This window comes from Saccoglossus kowalevskii, chromosome 22 (assembly GCF_978046115.1).
Source record: "Saccoglossus kowalevskii chromosome 22, keSacKowa6.1, whole genome shotgun sequence".
Taxonomy (NCBI): Eukaryota; Metazoa; Hemichordata; class Enteropneusta; family Harrimaniidae; genus Saccoglossus; species Saccoglossus kowalevskii.
This window is the reverse complement of record NC_140662.1, coordinates 3,546,515-3,564,553: the sequence shown is the minus strand read 5'-3', so window position 1 is coordinate 3,564,553 and position 18,039 is coordinate 3,546,515. Positions and strand designations below refer to the sequence as shown.

Genomic DNA, 18,039 nt, shown 5'->3' with positions numbered 1-18,039 from the left:
TCAGTTATATATTAATGAGCTCGCCTACAATTTATTGTAGTATATTAAACAAAAAATGAATGGTTAATTCCAATGAATGTTTCTATCCGACCAGCTCAAATACAATCTTCTTAATATTTCAAATTTAAATAACAAATATACAATATTTTTAGATTACAAATACCTTGTATAAATTTGACAGGTATATATGTTATAAAGAATTGCCGTGGGCTCCAATAACACACCGATCCCGGATTTACTCTAGTACTTACTTAGTTCTTGATCAAGCTAAAACGCATCACATAAAACATGACAATCAGGGTTTAAATGTAAACACATCTAATTTGCCGTTAAAATATCGTAGTGTTACTCGAAGCATGTAGAGGTCATAGGTCAATTCAAGAAGTGACTTGGGCAATTTTGAAACATTTCCAAACATGAAATAGACGTTAAATCGGTTGACTTTCAAATCACTCGTGCGGCGGCTTGGTTAGGTGTTCAACCAATTTCTAAAGTAAAGCACAATCGGGCGTGGTTAGTACTTTCATGGAAAACTCCCTGACTAAGCGACCTGTTGAATTTTTTCTCAAATGTGTTCATAGTACGAAATCTACAGGCGGCGGGCGTCCAGTACTTGACTGTGCCCCTGGAGGTTTTTTACTCCTATGTGCCCGTTGCGGGTCCCTCTGTGGACCCGTCCGCACATGATGTCAAGTTTGCCTCTGAGATGAGGGCTTGGTCGAAGGACTGTCTGGACAGATTGCGTCCTTGACATCTATTTGAGCAAACAAGCCCAAGGTATATGGCCCTTGCATTGATTTCAGGACCGCCATTCAAATGGCTCGAACTAAAAGAAGTCCACTTAGCACTACCACAATTTCTACCCATAGTTCGGAACCACAGAGTCCTGCTCTGCACAGACAACACACCGGTGGTCTCAATCAACAAGGAGGGAGGGACGCCTTGTCGATCCCGTTCACCAGGTACCGGAGAAAACTTCGACAGGTGCACTCCTGCATATTGACACTGGTCGCACCCAATCGGCCAACCAAGGCCTAGTTTCCACTTCTGTTGGAAATGCTAGTCGAAACACCAGTAGTGTTTCCAGACTTAGCGGCCTGCAAGACGGCGCACTACCAAAGTGTCCAGCTGTGTATCACTTACACGCATAGAGGCTCTCAGTAGACTCGCACAGGCGAAAGTCTTGTCTGAGCGGGCTGCCAACGTCCTGGCCAGGGCGAACAGGGATACCACCAATGCTGCCTACAATTCAAGCTGGCAAGCATACACTGATTGGTATAGCGGAAGGGAGATTGATCCATGCCATCTCTCTATTGGCCAGGAAGCAGACTCCTTCTTCCACCTGTTTGACAAAGTAGGTTTGTCCTATGCAGCGATCGTTGGCTACAGGTCAGCCTTGTCCCCCACCATTGAGAACACCTTGGGAACAAGACTAGCCGATTGTCCTATTATTAGGAGACTATTTACTGCTTTCCATAATCAGAGGCCGAGACCCTGAACAAAAGAACCGCCCAACTGGGATTTGTTGGTTGTGTTGTCCGCTATAAACAGACTGCCCCTTGAGCCTCTAAAGAGGGTCAGAAGAAATTGCTTCTCTGCCTGGTTCGAGCACTGAGCTGCTACGAAAACCGTACTAGGGATTCGAGACGGGGTGCCAAACACATGTGTTTGTTTTACGGCCCAGGCAGGCAGGATAGGCTGGCCTCCTCGACTTTCATTGCCAGGTAAATTACTGCGACTGTATTAGAGGTCTATATTTCTGGAAAAACGCAAAACGTCTTTATCAACTACTACCTAAGAGACACCCAATCCATTGAGGATGGCCTCTTTAGGTTGTGTCCCGTCGTCAGTCTCTGACCCTGTGCATAGGCGATAAGTTGGTCTCAGCATTTTCGCGGATAGATTTCATCAGAACTCCTTGGAGGTTTCCAGGTCTCGCTTTTCTCGCCTATATCCTCATGCAGTCTTTACTTCGAAAGCATACTATCCCCAAAATTGGGTTTTGGGTCTAGCTTTCTCGGACACAACAAACCCCATCACCATAGCAGCATTTTGGCTTTCGCTCGGGGGACGGCACAGGCAGGGTAAGACATCACCCTTTTTTAGGTCTTAACTGGCCGGAGTCTATGGTGGGTATGAACTATGTGAATTGGTGGTTGCGAGAATCCTCTGCCAAAATCAACCTTCACACATACATCATAAATAATATTTTACATATGCACATGAATTTGTTTCACGATCTGATTCAAGAAGGCCGAATGGTGGCCATTTTTGTGCCAAAAAAAATCATCAAAATCAAGCATTTATTTATGGATTTTGTTTAAACTTGGTACAAACTGTGAACATTATGGGACCTTGATGCACATCATTTTATTTTTCTGGCGGCCATTTTGTTTTAATGAATGCAGGTCTAGTGCCATATCTCTGCCAAGCTTTGACCGATTATAATCAAATTTGATATATTCATTATACATCATGACATAGATATATTGATTTGATTCAGAATGGCCAAATGGCAGCCATTTTTGTGATGAAAAAAACAGTTAAATAAGGCTGTCATGATGCGGTCTCACAAAATGAACCTTGCGGTTATCCCTGTCAAAACAATCTATTCCTCCACCTTTATAAATATTTATAAATTTCCATAACGTCAAGATGAAAACATTACATTATTCAATCAACCAATAGAAACCGCTATTTATAAATTTAAATAAAGATAAAAAGAATGCCTTTGTTGGGTAGAATATAATCAGAATTCGTTTGTTTTACCCTGCTTGCAACGAGGTTATATGAGAGGGTGATGTCTGTCCCCGTCGCCAGTTTTGTTATTGTCTCTGGCATAAACTAGTTTTTTTGTGGGTACAACAGATTCACATTTTGATATTCTATTAACAATTTTGGGATCTCTTTCTATAAACTTATACATATTAATTAATTTAAACATACTGTCAACTTCAACTGACCACAATTACTGTAGGCTACGCCAACTATAAGATGAGACATTCAAATGATAATATCTATAAATACACATCTACATTATTGAGCTCACATTGGCAGCTAAATAAAGCTAAATCCGAAAAGAGTCATACGCCTTTGTTTCAACTACTCCGACACAAGTTCGCAATTTCAGGTTCTCTTTGAAGCACAAAATACAAATGATGTTATCGTTTCACCATCCGCATCTTAAACTTGGGGGGTCGCAAAGTTATGTGCATAAAACCATCATCTAGCGATGGGAGTGGACTCGAGTGTGCATCGACCTCTAGACGGAAATGTTGAAGCACTCCAGCGAATATGAGGAATAATTCCATCTTTGCAAGTTGCTCTCCAAGACAAACACGTGAACCTAAGTAAAAATATAAAATCTCAATAATCATTATCAATAAGCAAACTCGTTCGAGAAAAACAAATATGACAAACACAGCACAGCAATTCCCGGGGAGATACAACCAGGAGGGGATGTCATGTGTTTAAAAAAAATTAGCACACCCATCCCTGCTAGGGCACCCCAAAATCGTCTGTTAATTAGTTGGTGAATTAAATCAACAAACCATATAAGTACAGGACCTTATTGGGAAATCAACAGTTTATAGTATCCCTCCCTACCCTGACATTTTGTACATTTACGATCATTTGTGTGAGTATTTATCCACAGGATAAGTAGTGTCTGTCATAACACTTTTTGAATCAATGTTTCAGGCGTTTAGCAATGAAACCCTGATGTGTGTCATTGATTCCTTAACTTCCAGTTTTGGAGGACATATCAGTGGAATGGCACCATTAAAGAATCCGGGCTTGGGCTGTCAATGTATTTTTCTGAATTTGTCTGCATGTGTGTCGCTCTCAATTATTTTTGTTATCCAATTAAACGCCGCCATTCACGCACTTGTCCCCATTATGACCCGACGTGTTCACCCATTACAACAAATTTATTTCCACGCGGCAGTCATTTATTTAGTAACTATGTTTTGTCGTTTTTTTAATTATTTCTCTATTTAATTGATCACTATAATTTAATGTTTAGAATGTCAAGATATGTTCTTTTTTACTCAGTGTAATAAAACAGTGTAGTGACGTGCCTAGTAACCTGCTAAATAACAAGACGATTCCGGCGTCAAATTTGATTTTGCCAAGTGACGGAGTCCAGCGACAGTGTAGAAACGTGCGCCGGTAACTGTGACGACCACGGTAACTAGCTACACCAGACCGGACATATTTCGCATCTGACTCAACCCCATGCAACAAACTTGATACTATGTGTTCATTATGGTCCATTCTTCCTCGACGAACAAGTACATAAGTGACAATATAGTCAAAGACGAGAAAACTGCACAACAAATTTGCCTTATTTATATGTATTGGCAATGCAAGCTACCCAGCAACTTCCCCTTCTGACGTCACAGGGGGAATTTCTGTATGCAAATGAGAAGCTAATGAGGTGCCTCGTTTTAAAATACACAAAAATAAAGTTGCCATAGACTGAGTTTAAAACGCATTTTTATACTTAAAAAAATAATTTATGCTTAGAAACATAAATATTAATAATATTTATGTATTAATGGATAATTTTAGGTGTGAAAATAGCAGCCATTTCACAGGCACTTTAAACTAACTTAATATCACCAGTGGAATGGCATCATTAAACTAACTTAATATTACCAGTGGAATGGCACCATTAAACTAACTTTATATCACCAGTGGAATGGCATCATTAAACTAACTTAATATCACCAGTGGAATGGCATCATTAAACTAACTTAATATCACCAGTGGAATGGCATCATTAAACTAACTTAATATTACCAGTGGAATGGTACCATTAAACTAACTTAATATTACCAGTGGAATGGCACCATTAAACTAACTTAATATTACCAGTGGAATGGCACCATTAAACTAACATAATATTACCAGTGGAATGGCACCATTAAACTAACTTAATATTACCAGTGGAATGGCACCATTAAACTAACTTAATATTACCAGTGGAATGGCACCATTAAACTAACTTAATATTACCAGTGGAATGGCACCATTAAACTAACTTAATATTACCAGTGGAATGGCACCATTAAACTAACTTAATATTACCAGTGGAATGGCACCATTAAACTAACTTAATATCACTAATGTAACTGTTTGAAATAAAGTGTTTTAGCTTCATGTTTCGTTTCGGCAATTCAATATTCAAATATAGAAATAAATCAGCTAGCAATGGTGCACAATTTGAATACCAATGATTTGTTCGTATATATGTCTATATTCCACAAATATGTCAATAGGAAATTCAAACATAATAACAATATCATTCTCACTACAGAATAAATTATTAGAATGTGTTACCTCCCGTATGAAATAAGTTTCATAGAACAATATATTTGTATCTGCGAGAACCATGCTTACAAAAACATATATTAATTCTCAACCATTATGTCAGCTTCTTATGCGGTATTTATTGTGTATTATGTAGACAAATAAAATGTTTGAACTAATGCAATGTCCGAAAGTAATCTGCACTTTAAGTTATCCAGAAATTATATTTCATATGGAGGGATGACATATATTTACTAGAATACAAATGCTGGTCTAGGATTATCAACGACTAATATCGACGACTTGATGGAGTTAATCCACCTGGGAGACTAATCCTCTCACTGAGACCATAATTATTTTAACATAATACTAGTGAATAGGTTTAGGTTCCAATAATATTAAGTACATGTGAAACAATCTTAACGATAAGGCTAAGTACGAAATATTCATATTCGCCTTGCCATTCAATCAAATAATGTATTGTTCAATCCAAATCATATTATCCATACTGTGATTAAAACTCAAACTGGATCTTGCCATATTAAAGTGATTTAATTGTATCAGTGACAAATTGGGCTTGAATATGTCCATACATACGACCAATGATGATATCATTATTATATTATGAATCATAACAAGTTAACTCACCTAGCCCAAATGGTATGTATTGATTGGATCTGGTAAATTTGCCATTTGAATCAAGAAAACGGTCAGGATAAAATTGCTCTGGGTTTCGCCACAAAGACGGTTCGTGAAGAACATTCCATAGATTGGGCAATATCATTGTGTTCTTTGGGATGAGATAGCCAAACAATGATGTGTCATTAGCTGTCCACCGAGGTACAGACAATGGAACAGTGCTTGCCATGCGAAGAACTTCAGTAATTGCAGCTTCAGTGTAGGGAAGGTTTGGTTTATCGGACATATTGGGTAGACGGTCCCTGCCCACAATGCTGTCTAACTCGACTTGTATCTTGTCTTGTACATTAGGGTGCTTTAAAACATACAGCAGTCCCCATGTCAAAGTACTTGACACTGTCTCTGCCCCTGCTGCAAATATGTCAAGAATCATAGCATATATGTAAAAATACTTGAATGGCATGCCTTTTTTACCCAGATTTTGAGAAGAATTTCCCTTATTCAAGTCATCAGTCATTTTTAGTAACACATCAATCAGATCTCTAGGATTATCTTCGTTGTATGTTTCATGATGCTGATCAATGATTGGTTCTAGGATTTTGTAAAATGCAGCATTGGATTGAAAACTTTTTCTGCCAACTACAAGTTCCATCAAACTTGCAGCCCCGGGAAAGATGAATGCCACTCCTAAGTATAAGTGGAAGATTTTAAACAGTGCGTCTGTCAAATCCTTAAACCGTTGATCCGAATACCTAAATCGTTGTCCAAGTGTTACGGAGCAAATTACATTAAAAACCGAGTTGAATACATTTAGCGACGGGTCAAATGCTAAGTTGTGCTGACATTCCTCCAACAGATGACAAATTTCTTTGTGAATTCTTGCCTCCATTGACTTTTTTCCCATTCCAAATTTCCGCATTGAGCTGAGAAATATATGTCTTTTGAATGTGGCAGCTTTATTATTGGTCATCACAAAACCTGTAATTATAAGTAAGTTTACTAAATATTAGATGCATCGATACGAAACCCCATGTCTGTATATTAAACCTAGCAATGCCATTTGTATTACAAATTGGACGTTTCGCTATCGATAATGAAAGCTAGAACATGCATGCAGATTTTGTTAGGCGAATGGTATGGTAACGTATGTGTACTACCCATATACTGAAGATTTTGATGAAAGTAAGATCAAAACAATTTGTGTCGAATAACAACACACAGCAATATGTTAAAATGGGGGAGTCGTCATCTGCGCATGCGCCAGATGGCCATAGCGTGTCATTGTTTTCAAACAAGCGTCTACCCATGAGCCTTTGTGTGTTTAGCGTGTGTTGTTATAGTCGCTTGGGACTCAATTCCCACGCGTGCGCAGGTGACGACCCTCCCGCTTCAATATATATAATGGTAAAAACGAAATGTATTCAACATTTTGACACTGATTGCACCCCAGACTAAAGTACACACTTCATATATGTGTAGTGAAGACGAAGAAACCGTTGTCGTTGAAATCAATAATTCAATGTCAACCGGAAGTCGCCGTTTTGAGCCCTTCCTGAGGGTCTTAGGATTCAGATGTTTTGCAGGAGCATAATCGGGTTATTAGTTATCTATTTTACGAATAAAATCTTCAGCGATCACATAAATCCCAAGAAAATGATCAAAAATATTTAAGTCACGCTATCTCAGATTTTCAGAAAAAATGGCAAAATTATTTGTGGTATTTGGTATGTGTCATATATGACCAAAGCTTCTTATGCGAAAAATCAAGTAATTTGATCAGTTACGTGGTTTGGCCAAATTACAAAACGTTGATTAACACAAAACAAACGGATAATGTACGGCCAAAGCTTCCTAATTTTATGTGCAATAAACCATATTTTTGCTATGCATGTTCCTGGCCGATTTAGGTGAATTCCGAAAATGTGAGGTCAACAATGAAAGAGTAATCTACAAATCTACCATCGATTTAAATTATCATACATGGATCGTCAAATTATATACACTCACCACTGTCGTGGGTACTGATCTTGATCGGCAATTGAGGTCGATCAGCAAAGTCCGGTGCGTTCTTCACCAATGCCTCATGTATTGTATCATAGCTATTTAACACAATGACCAATTGTTGACCTAACTTCAACGAAAACACGTCTCCATATTTACCAGCCATGTCGCGCAGAGTGCGATACGGGGCATCCTGGGTAGCGAGATCTAGAATGCTCCCGATTAATGGTAGACCACGTGGACCAGGTGGAAGGTTGCCATGCTTATAAATTTGATGTCGTCGAAGCCACCAATATGAAAACAGGAATATGATGGTTGCAACCAACAGAATGTAGGTATAACTCATCTGTATTGCAGCTGACAATGCTTTACTGATCAGATCGAACATAATTCAACACGAATATCTCAAAGCAATCTCAATCACGATGTTCCAGTTATTGCCAAACACTATGTAACAGGCGAATATGTAAGGACTCTACTTTCAATAACGAAATACGTAGAAATTCTGACAATTATATGCAATAACGCGAATATGTGGAGAGATAGTTTTACCTCTCTGTGCACATTACAGTATTGTGTGGTCGATAAAACACACTACCAATGTCGCTAAATTGCAACCGTACTCGATAAACAGTATGCATACAGTTAGGCAGGCGCAACAGAATAAGCACGAATTATAATGTCAGTTGATATGGCTGGTACAGGATCTCCCGCACAAATGGGCTATTTTCACTCAAAAAATACCTAGAGATTAGTGCTATTTTCAGTCCACAACCCATAATAATTCATTATTTTATCTGACATTTTTGCGAGACTCTAAGACATATAAAATAGCAGAACGCGATTCTTTAGTGCTCTGTGATTCTATGGAGGTCTTTTACATTGCTAAATTGTAGTTTTCTCCCTAAATTGTTACAGCCATGTAATCTACTAATCTATTCAAGTCAAATATATATTAGCATTCAATAAATGTTTTGTAAACAGCGACATACTAGTATTCCCATGTTCGCTATGCTCAACTCCCCCCGGCGGTGGGTTACTCTTTATAATTTACCTTACGTGGATGTACTGCCTTTTGGTGTGTGTTATTTCATCTATTTAGTCTTTGATTGGATCCACAAATTTCAAGGACTTGGCCTAAAATGGGGTCCACAGTGACTGATTGTCAAATGGAAACGGTTCTAAATAGGGTTTTATTTTTTATTTACGATTATTACGGATTTTCCAAATGTTTTTGATAAGCATATTATGCCGTGTGTGTCCCCTTTGACCTTTCATAGCGTCCAGTATCTCCATATAAAATATGCTAATTTATGCGAATTAGGTAATTAATTATAACTGGATAGTAGTAAAAACGACATTTTGAGCATCATGGCTAATTACATAAAGTCCATAACCTATACTATACTTTATAGTGTCGGTTATATATAAAGTTGACTTCTATGAATTTCATATGGTGACATATTTATAAAGATTACATGATAAGATTATATAGAGTCATCAGGTAGGTAAGTCATGTATTTTGTTCCAGTCCTTCAATATAGCACTGCAATGGTTGCATACTGTAAACCATGTTGAAAAAGCGACATGCAATTTTAGCAAATTGTGGTAAAATGACGTATTAGCGAAATGTTGATTTAGCAAATTTCTCTTGTCATTGTTGATTTCCTGTTTTCTCAAAACTTGTCTGCCGCGTGTCAAAACAAATGCGCAGTTATCACCTCCATAGAAACAAAGAAAAACTGTGAAGTGTAATTAGAAAGCGCCCCAGATTTTTATGTCCCGGATTACTGTATACAAATCCCCAAGCCTTGGCCATTTTGAATTTATAATAAAGTCATCAGCCACATCTTGAATTAGCGAATCAGTTCGCTTGCTAAATTCGCTAAAAAGACATACTCACGCAAAAGACATGTTTTACAGTATTCTCTGTAACAGATCAGTTATATATTAATGAGCTCGCCTACAATTTATTGTAGTATATTAAACAAAAAATGAATGGTTAATTCCAATGAATGTTTCTATCCGACCAGCTCAAATACAATCTTCTTAATATTTCAAATTTAAATAACAAATATACAATATATTTAGATTACAAATACCTTGTATAAATTTGACAGGTATATATGTTATAAAGAATTGCCGTGGGCTCCAATAACACACCGATCCCGGATTTACTCTAGTACTTACTTAGTTCTTGATCAAGCTAAAACGCATCACATAAAACATGACAATCAGGGTTTAAATGTAAACACATCTAATTTGCCGTTAAAATATCGTAGTGTTTCTCGAAGCATGTAGAGGTCATAGGTCAATTCAAGAAGTGACTTGGGCAATTTTGAAACATTTCCAAACATGAAATAGACGTTAAATCGGTTGACTTTCAAATCACTCGTGCGGCGGCTTGGTTAGGTGTTCAACCAATTTCTAAAGTAAAGCACAATCGGGCGTGGTTAGTACTTTCATGGAAAACTCCCTGACTAAGCGACCTGTTGAATTTTTTCTCAAATGTGTTCATAGTACGAAATCTACAGGCGGCGGGCGTCCAGTACTTGACTGTGCCCCTGGAGGTTTTTTACTCCTATGTGCCCGTTGCGGGTCCCTCTGTGGACCCGTCCGCACATGATGTCAAGTTTGCCTCTGAGATGAGGGCTTGGTCGAAGGACTGTCTGGACAGATTGCGTCCTTGACATCTATTTGAGCAAACAAGCCCAAGGTATATGGCCCTTGCATTGATTTCAGGACCGCCATTCAAATGGCTCGAACTGAAAGAAGTCCACTTAGCACTACCACAATTTCTACCCATAGTTCGGAACCACAGAGTCCTGCTCTGCACAGACAACACACCGGTGGTCTCAATCAACAAGGAGGGAGGGACGCCTTGTCGATCCCGTTCACCAGGTACCGGAGAAAACTTCGACAGGTGCACTCCTGCATATTGACACTGGTCGCACCCAATCGGCCAACCAAGGCCTAGTTTCCACTTCTGTTGGAAATGCTAGTCGAAACACCAGTAGTGTTTCCAGACTTAGCGGCCTGCAAGACGGCGCACTACCAAAGTGTCCAGCTGTGTATCACTTACACGCATAGAGGCTCTCAGTAGACTCGCACAGGCGAAAGTCTTGTCTGAGCGGGCTACCAACGTCCTGGCCAGGGCGAACAGGGATACCACCAATGCTGCCTACAATTCAAGCTGGCAAGCATACACTGATTGGTATAGCGGAAGGAAGATTGATCCATGCCATCTCTCAATTGGCCAGCAAGCAGACTCCTTCTTCCACCTGTTTGACAAAGTAGGTTTGTCCTATGCAGCGATCGTTGGCTACAGGTCAGCCTTGTCCCCCACCATTGAGAACACCTTGGGAACAAGACTAGGCGATTGTCCTGTTATTAGGAGACTATTTACTGCTTTCCATATCAGAGGCCGAGACCCCGTACAAGGTAACCACCTAACTAGGATTTGTTGGTTGTGTTGTCCGCTATAAACAGACTGCCCCTTGAGCCTCTAAAGAGGGTCAGAAGAAATTGCTTCTCTGCCTGGTTCGAGCACTGAGCTGCTACGAAAACCGTACTAGGGATTCGAGACGGGGTGCCAAACACATGTGTTTGTTTTACGGCCCAGGCAGGCAGGATAGGCTGGCCTCCTCGACTTTCATTGCCAGGTAGATTACTGCGACAGTATTAGAGGTCTATATTTCTGGAAAAACGCAAAACGTCTTTATCAACTACTACCTAAGAGACATCCAATCCATTGAGAATGGCCTCTTTAGGTTGTGTCCCGTCGTCAGACTCTGACCCTGTGCATAGGCGATAAGTTGGTCTCAGCATTTTCGCGGATAGATTTCATCAGAACTCCTTGGAGGTTTCCAGGTCTCGCTTTTCTCGCCTATATCCTCATGCAGTCTTTACTTCGAAAGCATACTATCCCCAAAATTGGGTTTTGGGTCTAGCTTTCTCGGACACAACAAACTCCATCACCATAGCAGCATTTTGGCTTTCGCTCGGGGGACGGCACAGGCAGGGTAAGACATCACCCTTTTTTAGGTCTTAACTGGCCGGAGTCTATGGTGGGTATGAACTATGTGAATTGGTGGTTGCGAGAATCCTCTGCCAAAATCAACCTTCACACATACATCATGAATAATATTTTACATATGCACATGAATTTGTTTCACGATCTGATTCAAGAAGGCCGAATGGTGGCCATTTTTGTGCCAAAAAAAATCATCAAAATCAAGCATTTATTTATGGATTTTGTTTAAACTTGGTACAAACTGTGAACATTATGGGACCTTGATGCACATCATTTTATTTTTCTGGCGGCCATTTTGTTTTAATGAATGCAGGTCTAGTGCCATATCTCTGCCAAGCTTTGACTGATTATAATCAAATTTGATATATTCATTATACATCATGACATAGATATATTGATTTGATTCAGAATGGCCAAATGGCAGCCATTTTTGTGATGAAAAAAACAGTTAAATAAGGCTGTCATGATGCGGTCTCACAAAATGAACCTTGCGGTTATCCCTGTCAAAACAATCTATTCCTCCACCTTTATAAATATTTATAAATTTCCATAACGTCAAGATGAAAACATTACATTATTCAATCAACCAATAGAAACCGCTATTTATAAATTTAAATAAAGATAAAAAGAATGCCTTTGTTGGGTAGAATATAATCAGAATTCGTTTGTTTTACCCTGCTTGCAACGAGGTTATATGAGAGGGTGATGTATGTCCCCGTCGCCAATTTTGTTATTGTCTCTGGCATAAACTAGTTTTTTTGTGGGTACAACAGATTCACATTTTGATATTCTATTAACAATTTTGGGATCTCTTTCTATAAACTTATACATATTAATTAGTTTAAACATACTGTCAACTTCAACTGACCACAATTACTGTAGGCTACGCCAACTATAAGATGAGACATTCAAATGATAATATCTATAAATACACATCTACATTATTGAGCTCACATTGGCAGCTAAATAAAGCTAAATCCGAAAAGAGTCATACGCCTTTGTTTCAACTACTCCGACACAAGTTCGCAATTTCAGGTTCTCTTTGAAGCACAAAATACAAATGATGTTATCGTTTCACCATCCGCATCTTAAACTTGGGGGGTCGCAAAGTTATGTGCATAAAACCATCATCTAGCGATGGGAGTGGGCTCGAGTGTGCATCGACCTCTAGACGGAAATGTTGAAGCACTCCAGCGAATATGAGGAATAATTCCATCTTTGCAAGTTGCTCTCCAAGACAAACACGTGAACCTAAGTAAAAATATAAAATCTCAATAATCATTATCAATAAGCAAACTCGTTCGAGAAAAACAAATATGACAAACACAGCACAGCAATTCCCGGGGAGATACAACCAGGAGGGGATGTCATGTGTTTAAAAAAAATTAGCACACCCATCCCTGCTAGGGCACCCCAAAATCGTCTGTTAATTAGTTGGTGAATTAAATCAACAAACCATATAAGTACAGGACCTTATTGGGAAATCAACAGTTTATAGTATCCCTCCCTACCCTGACGTTTTGTACATTTACGATCATTTGTGTGAGTATTTATCCACAGGATAAGTAGTGTCTGTCATAACACTTTTTGAATCAATGTTTCAGGCGTTTAGCAATGAAACCCTGATGTGTGTCATTGATTCCTTAACTTCCAGTTTTGGAGGACATATCAGTGGAATGGCACCATTAAAGAATCCGGGCTTGGGCTGTCAATGTATTTTTCTGAATTTGTCTGCATGTGTGTCGCTCTCAATTATTTTTGTTATCCAATTAAACGCCGCCATTCACGCACTTGTCCCCATTATGACCCGACGTGTTCACCCATTACAACAAATTTATTTCCACGCGGCAGTCATTTATTTAGTAACTATGTTTTGTCGTTTTTTTAATTATTTCTCTATTTAATTGATCACTATAATTTAATGTTTAGAATGTCAAAATATGTTCTTTTTTACTCAGTGTAATAAAACAGTGTAGTGACGTGCCTAGTAACCTGCTAAATAACAAGACGATTCAGGCGTCAAATTTGATTTTGCCAAGTGACGGAGTCCAGCGACAGTGTAGAAACGTGCGCCGGTAACTGTGACGACCACGGTAACTAGCTACACCAGACCGGACATATTTCGCATCTGACTCAACCCCATGCAACAAACTTGATACTATGTGTTCATTATGGTCCATTCTTCCTCGACGAACAAGTACATAAGTGACAATATAGTCAAAGACGAGAAAACTGCACAACAAATTTGCCTTATTTATATGTATCGGCAATGCAAGCTACCCAGCAACTTCCCCTTCTGACGTCACAGGGGGAATTTCTGTATGCAAATGAGAAGCTAATGAGGTGCCTCGTTTTAAAATACACAAAAATAAAGTTGCCATAGACTGAGTTTAAAACGCATTTTTATACTTAAAAAAATAATTTATGCTTAGAAACATAAATATTAATAATATTTATGTATTAATGGATAATTTTAGGTGTGAAAATAGCAGCCATTTCACAGGCACTTTAAACTAACTTAATATCACCAGTGGAATGGCATCATTAAACTAACTTAATATTACCAGTGGAATGGCACCATTAAACTAACTTAATATCACCAGTGGAATGGCATCATTAAACTAACTTAATATCACCAGTGGAATGGCATCATTAAACTAACTTAATATCACCAGTGGAATGGCATCATTAAACTAACTTAATATTACCAGTGGAATGGTACCATTAAACTAACTTAATATTACCAGTGGAATGGCACCATTAAACTAACTTAATATTACCAGTGGAATGGCACCATTAAACTAACTTAATATTACCAGTGGAATGGCACCATTAAACTAACTTAATATTACCAGTGGAATGGCACCATTAAACTAACTTAATATTACCAGTGGAATGGCACCATTAAACTAACTTAATATTACCAGTGGAATGGCACCATTAAACTAACTTAATATTACCAGTGGAATGGCACCATTAAACTAACTTAATATTACCAGTGGAATGGCACCATTAAACTAACTTAATATCACTAATGTAACTGTTTGAAATAAAGTGTTTTAGCTTCATGTTTCGTTTCGGCAATTCAATATTCAAATATAGAAATAAATCAGCTAGCAATGGTGCACAATTTGAATACCAATGATTTGTTCGTATATATGTCTATATTCCACAAATATGTCAATAGGAAATTCAAACATAATAACAATATCATTCTCACTACAGAATAAATTATTAGAATGTGTTACCTCCCGTATGAAATAAGTTTCATAGAACAATATATTTGTATCTGCGAGAACCATTCTTACAAAAACATATATTAATTCTCAACCATTATGTCAGCTTCTTATGCGGTATTTATTGTGTATTATGTAGACAAATAAAATGTTTGAACTAATGCAATGTCCGAAAGTAATCTGCACTTTAAGTTATCCAGAAATTATATTTCATATGGAGAGATGACATATATTTACTAGAATACAAATGCTGGTCTAGGATTATCAACGACTAATATCGACGACTTGATGGAGTTAATCCACCCGGGAGACTAATCCTCTCACTGAGACCATAATTATTTTAACATAATACTAGTGAATAGGTTTAGGTTCCAATAATATTAAGTACATGTGAAACAATCTTAACGATAAGGCTAAGTACGAAATATTCATATTCGCCTTGCCATTCAATCAAATAATGTATTGTTCAATCCAAATCATATTATCCATATTGTGATTAAAACTCAAACTGGATCTTGCCATATTAAAGTGATTTAATTGTATCAGTGACAAATTGGGCTTGAATATGTCCATACATACGACCAATGGTGATATCATTATTATATTATGAATCATAACAAGTTAACTCACCTAGCCCAAATGGTATGTATTGATTGGATCTGGTAAATTTGCCATTTGAATCAAGAAAACGGTCAGGATAAAATTGCTTTGGGTTTCGCCACAAAGACGGTTCGTGAAGAACATTCCATAGATTGGGCAATATCATTGTGTTCTTTGGGATGAGATAGCCAAACAATGATGTGTCATTAGCTGTCCACCGAGGTACAGACAATGGAACAGTGCTTGCCATGCGAAGAACTTCAGTAATTGCAGCTTCAGTGTAGGGAAGGTTTGGTTTATCGGACATATTGGGTAGACGGTCCCTGCCCACAACACTGTCTAACTCGACTTGTATCTTGTCTTGTACATTAGGGTGCTTTAAAACATACAGCAGTCCCCATGTCAAAGTACTTGACACTGTCTCTGCCCCTGCTGCAAATATGTCAAGAATCATAGCATATATGTAAAAATACTTGAATGGCATGCCTTTTTTACCCAGATTTTGAGAAGAATTTCCCTTATTCAAGTCATCAGTCATTTTTAGTAACACATCAATCAGATCTCTAGGATTATCTTCGTTGTATGTTTCATGATGCTGATCAATGATTGGTTCTAGGATTTTGTAAAATGCAGCATTGGATTGAAAACTTTTTCTGCCAACTACAAGTTCCATCAAACTTGCAGCCCCGGGAAAGATGAATGCCACTCCTAAGTATAAGTGGAAGATTTTAAACAGTGCGTCTGTCAAATCCTTAAACCGTTGATCCGAATACCTAAATCGTTGTCCAAGTGTTACGGAGCAAATTACATTAAAAACCGAGTTGAATACATTTAGCGACGGGTCAAATGCTAGGTTGTGCTGACATTCCTCCAACAGATGACAAATTTCTTTGTGAATTCTTGCCTCCATTGACTTTTTTCCCATTCCAAATTTCCGCATTGAGCTGAGAAATATATGTCTTTTGAATGTGGCAGCTTTATTATTGGTCATCACAAAACCTGTAATTATAAGTAAGTTTACTAAATATTAGATGCATCGATACGAAACCCCATGTCTGTATATTAAACCTAGCAATGCCATTTGTATTACAAATTGGACGTTTTGCTATCGATAATGAAAGCTAGAACATGCATGCAGATTTTGTTAGGCGAATGGTATGGTAACGTATGTGTACTACCCATATACTGAAGATTTTGATGAAAGTAAGATCAAAACAATTTGTGTCGAATAACAACACACAGCAATATGTTAAAATGGGGGAGTCGTCATCTGCGCATGCGCCAGATGGCCATAGCGTGTCATTGTTTTCAAACAAGCGTCTACCCATGAGCCTTTGTGTGTTTAGCGTGTGTTGTTATAGTCGCTTGGGACTCAATTCCCACGCGTGCGCAGGTGACGACCCTCCCGCTTTAATATATATAATGGTAAAAACGAAATGTATTCAACATTTTGACACTGATTGCACCCCAGACTAAATTACACACTTCATATATGTGTAGTGAAGACGAAGAAACCGTTGTCGTTGAAATCAATAATTCAATGTCAACCGGAAGTCGCCGTTTTGAGCCCTTCCTGAGGGTCTTAGGATTCAGATGTTTTGCAGGAGCATAATCGGGTTATTAGTTATCTATTTCACGAATAAAATCTTCAGCGATCACATAAATCCCAAGAAAATGATCAAAAATATTTAAGTCACGCTATCTCAGATTTTCAGAAAAAATGGCAAAATTATTTGTGGTATTTGGTATGTGTCATATATGACCAAAGCTTCTTATGCGAAAAATCAAGTAATTTGATCAGTTACGTGGTTTGGCCAAATTACAAAACGTTGATTAACACAAAACAAACGGATAATGTACGGCCAAAGCTTCCTAATTTTATGTGCAATAAACCATATTTTTGCTATGCATGTTCCTGGCCGATTTAGGTGAATTCCGAAAATGTGAGGTCAACAATGAAAGAGTAATCTACAAATCTACCATCGATTTAAATTATCATACATGGATCGTAAAATTATATACACTCACCACTGTCGTGGGTACTGATCTTGATCGGCAATTGAGGTCGATCAGCAAAGTCCGCTGCGTTTTTCACCAATGCCTCATGTATTGTATCATAGCTATTTAACACAATGACCAATTGTTGACCTAACTTCAACGAAAACACGTCTCCATATTTACCAGCCATGTCACGCAGAGTGCGATACGGGGCATCCT

The 18,039-nt window shown here is 38.2% G+C and overlaps 2 protein-coding genes across 2 annotated transcripts; both read right to left on the bottom strand.

Annotated features, from left to right (window-relative positions):
• Nucleotides 1-3,111: 3,111 nt before the first annotated feature.
• Nucleotides 3,112-8,341, bottom strand: LOC146728629 (cytochrome P450 2U1-like). Its single transcript, XM_085496128.1, has 3 exons — nt 7,960-8,341; nt 5,962-6,930; nt 3,112-3,346 (listed from the first exon to the last, which is right to left on the bottom strand). The coding sequence occupies exons 1-3, from the start codon at nt 8,339-8,341 to the stop codon at nt 3,162-3,164; spliced, it is 1,536 nt and encodes a 511-aa protein (XP_085352254.1). The 3' UTR covers nt 3,112-3,161.
• A 4,711-nt stretch (nt 8,342-13,052) lies between these two features.
• On the bottom strand, nt 13,053-18,010 carry LOC144345430 (cytochrome P450 2U1-like). Its single transcript, XM_085496127.1, has 3 exons — nt 17,851-18,010; nt 15,853-16,821; nt 13,053-13,237 (listed from the first exon to the last, which is right to left on the bottom strand). The coding sequence occupies exons 1-3, from the start codon at nt 18,008-18,010 to the stop codon at nt 13,053-13,055; spliced, it is 1,314 nt and encodes a 437-aa protein (XP_085352253.1).
• Between the last annotated feature and the right edge of the window lie 29 nt (nt 18,011-18,039).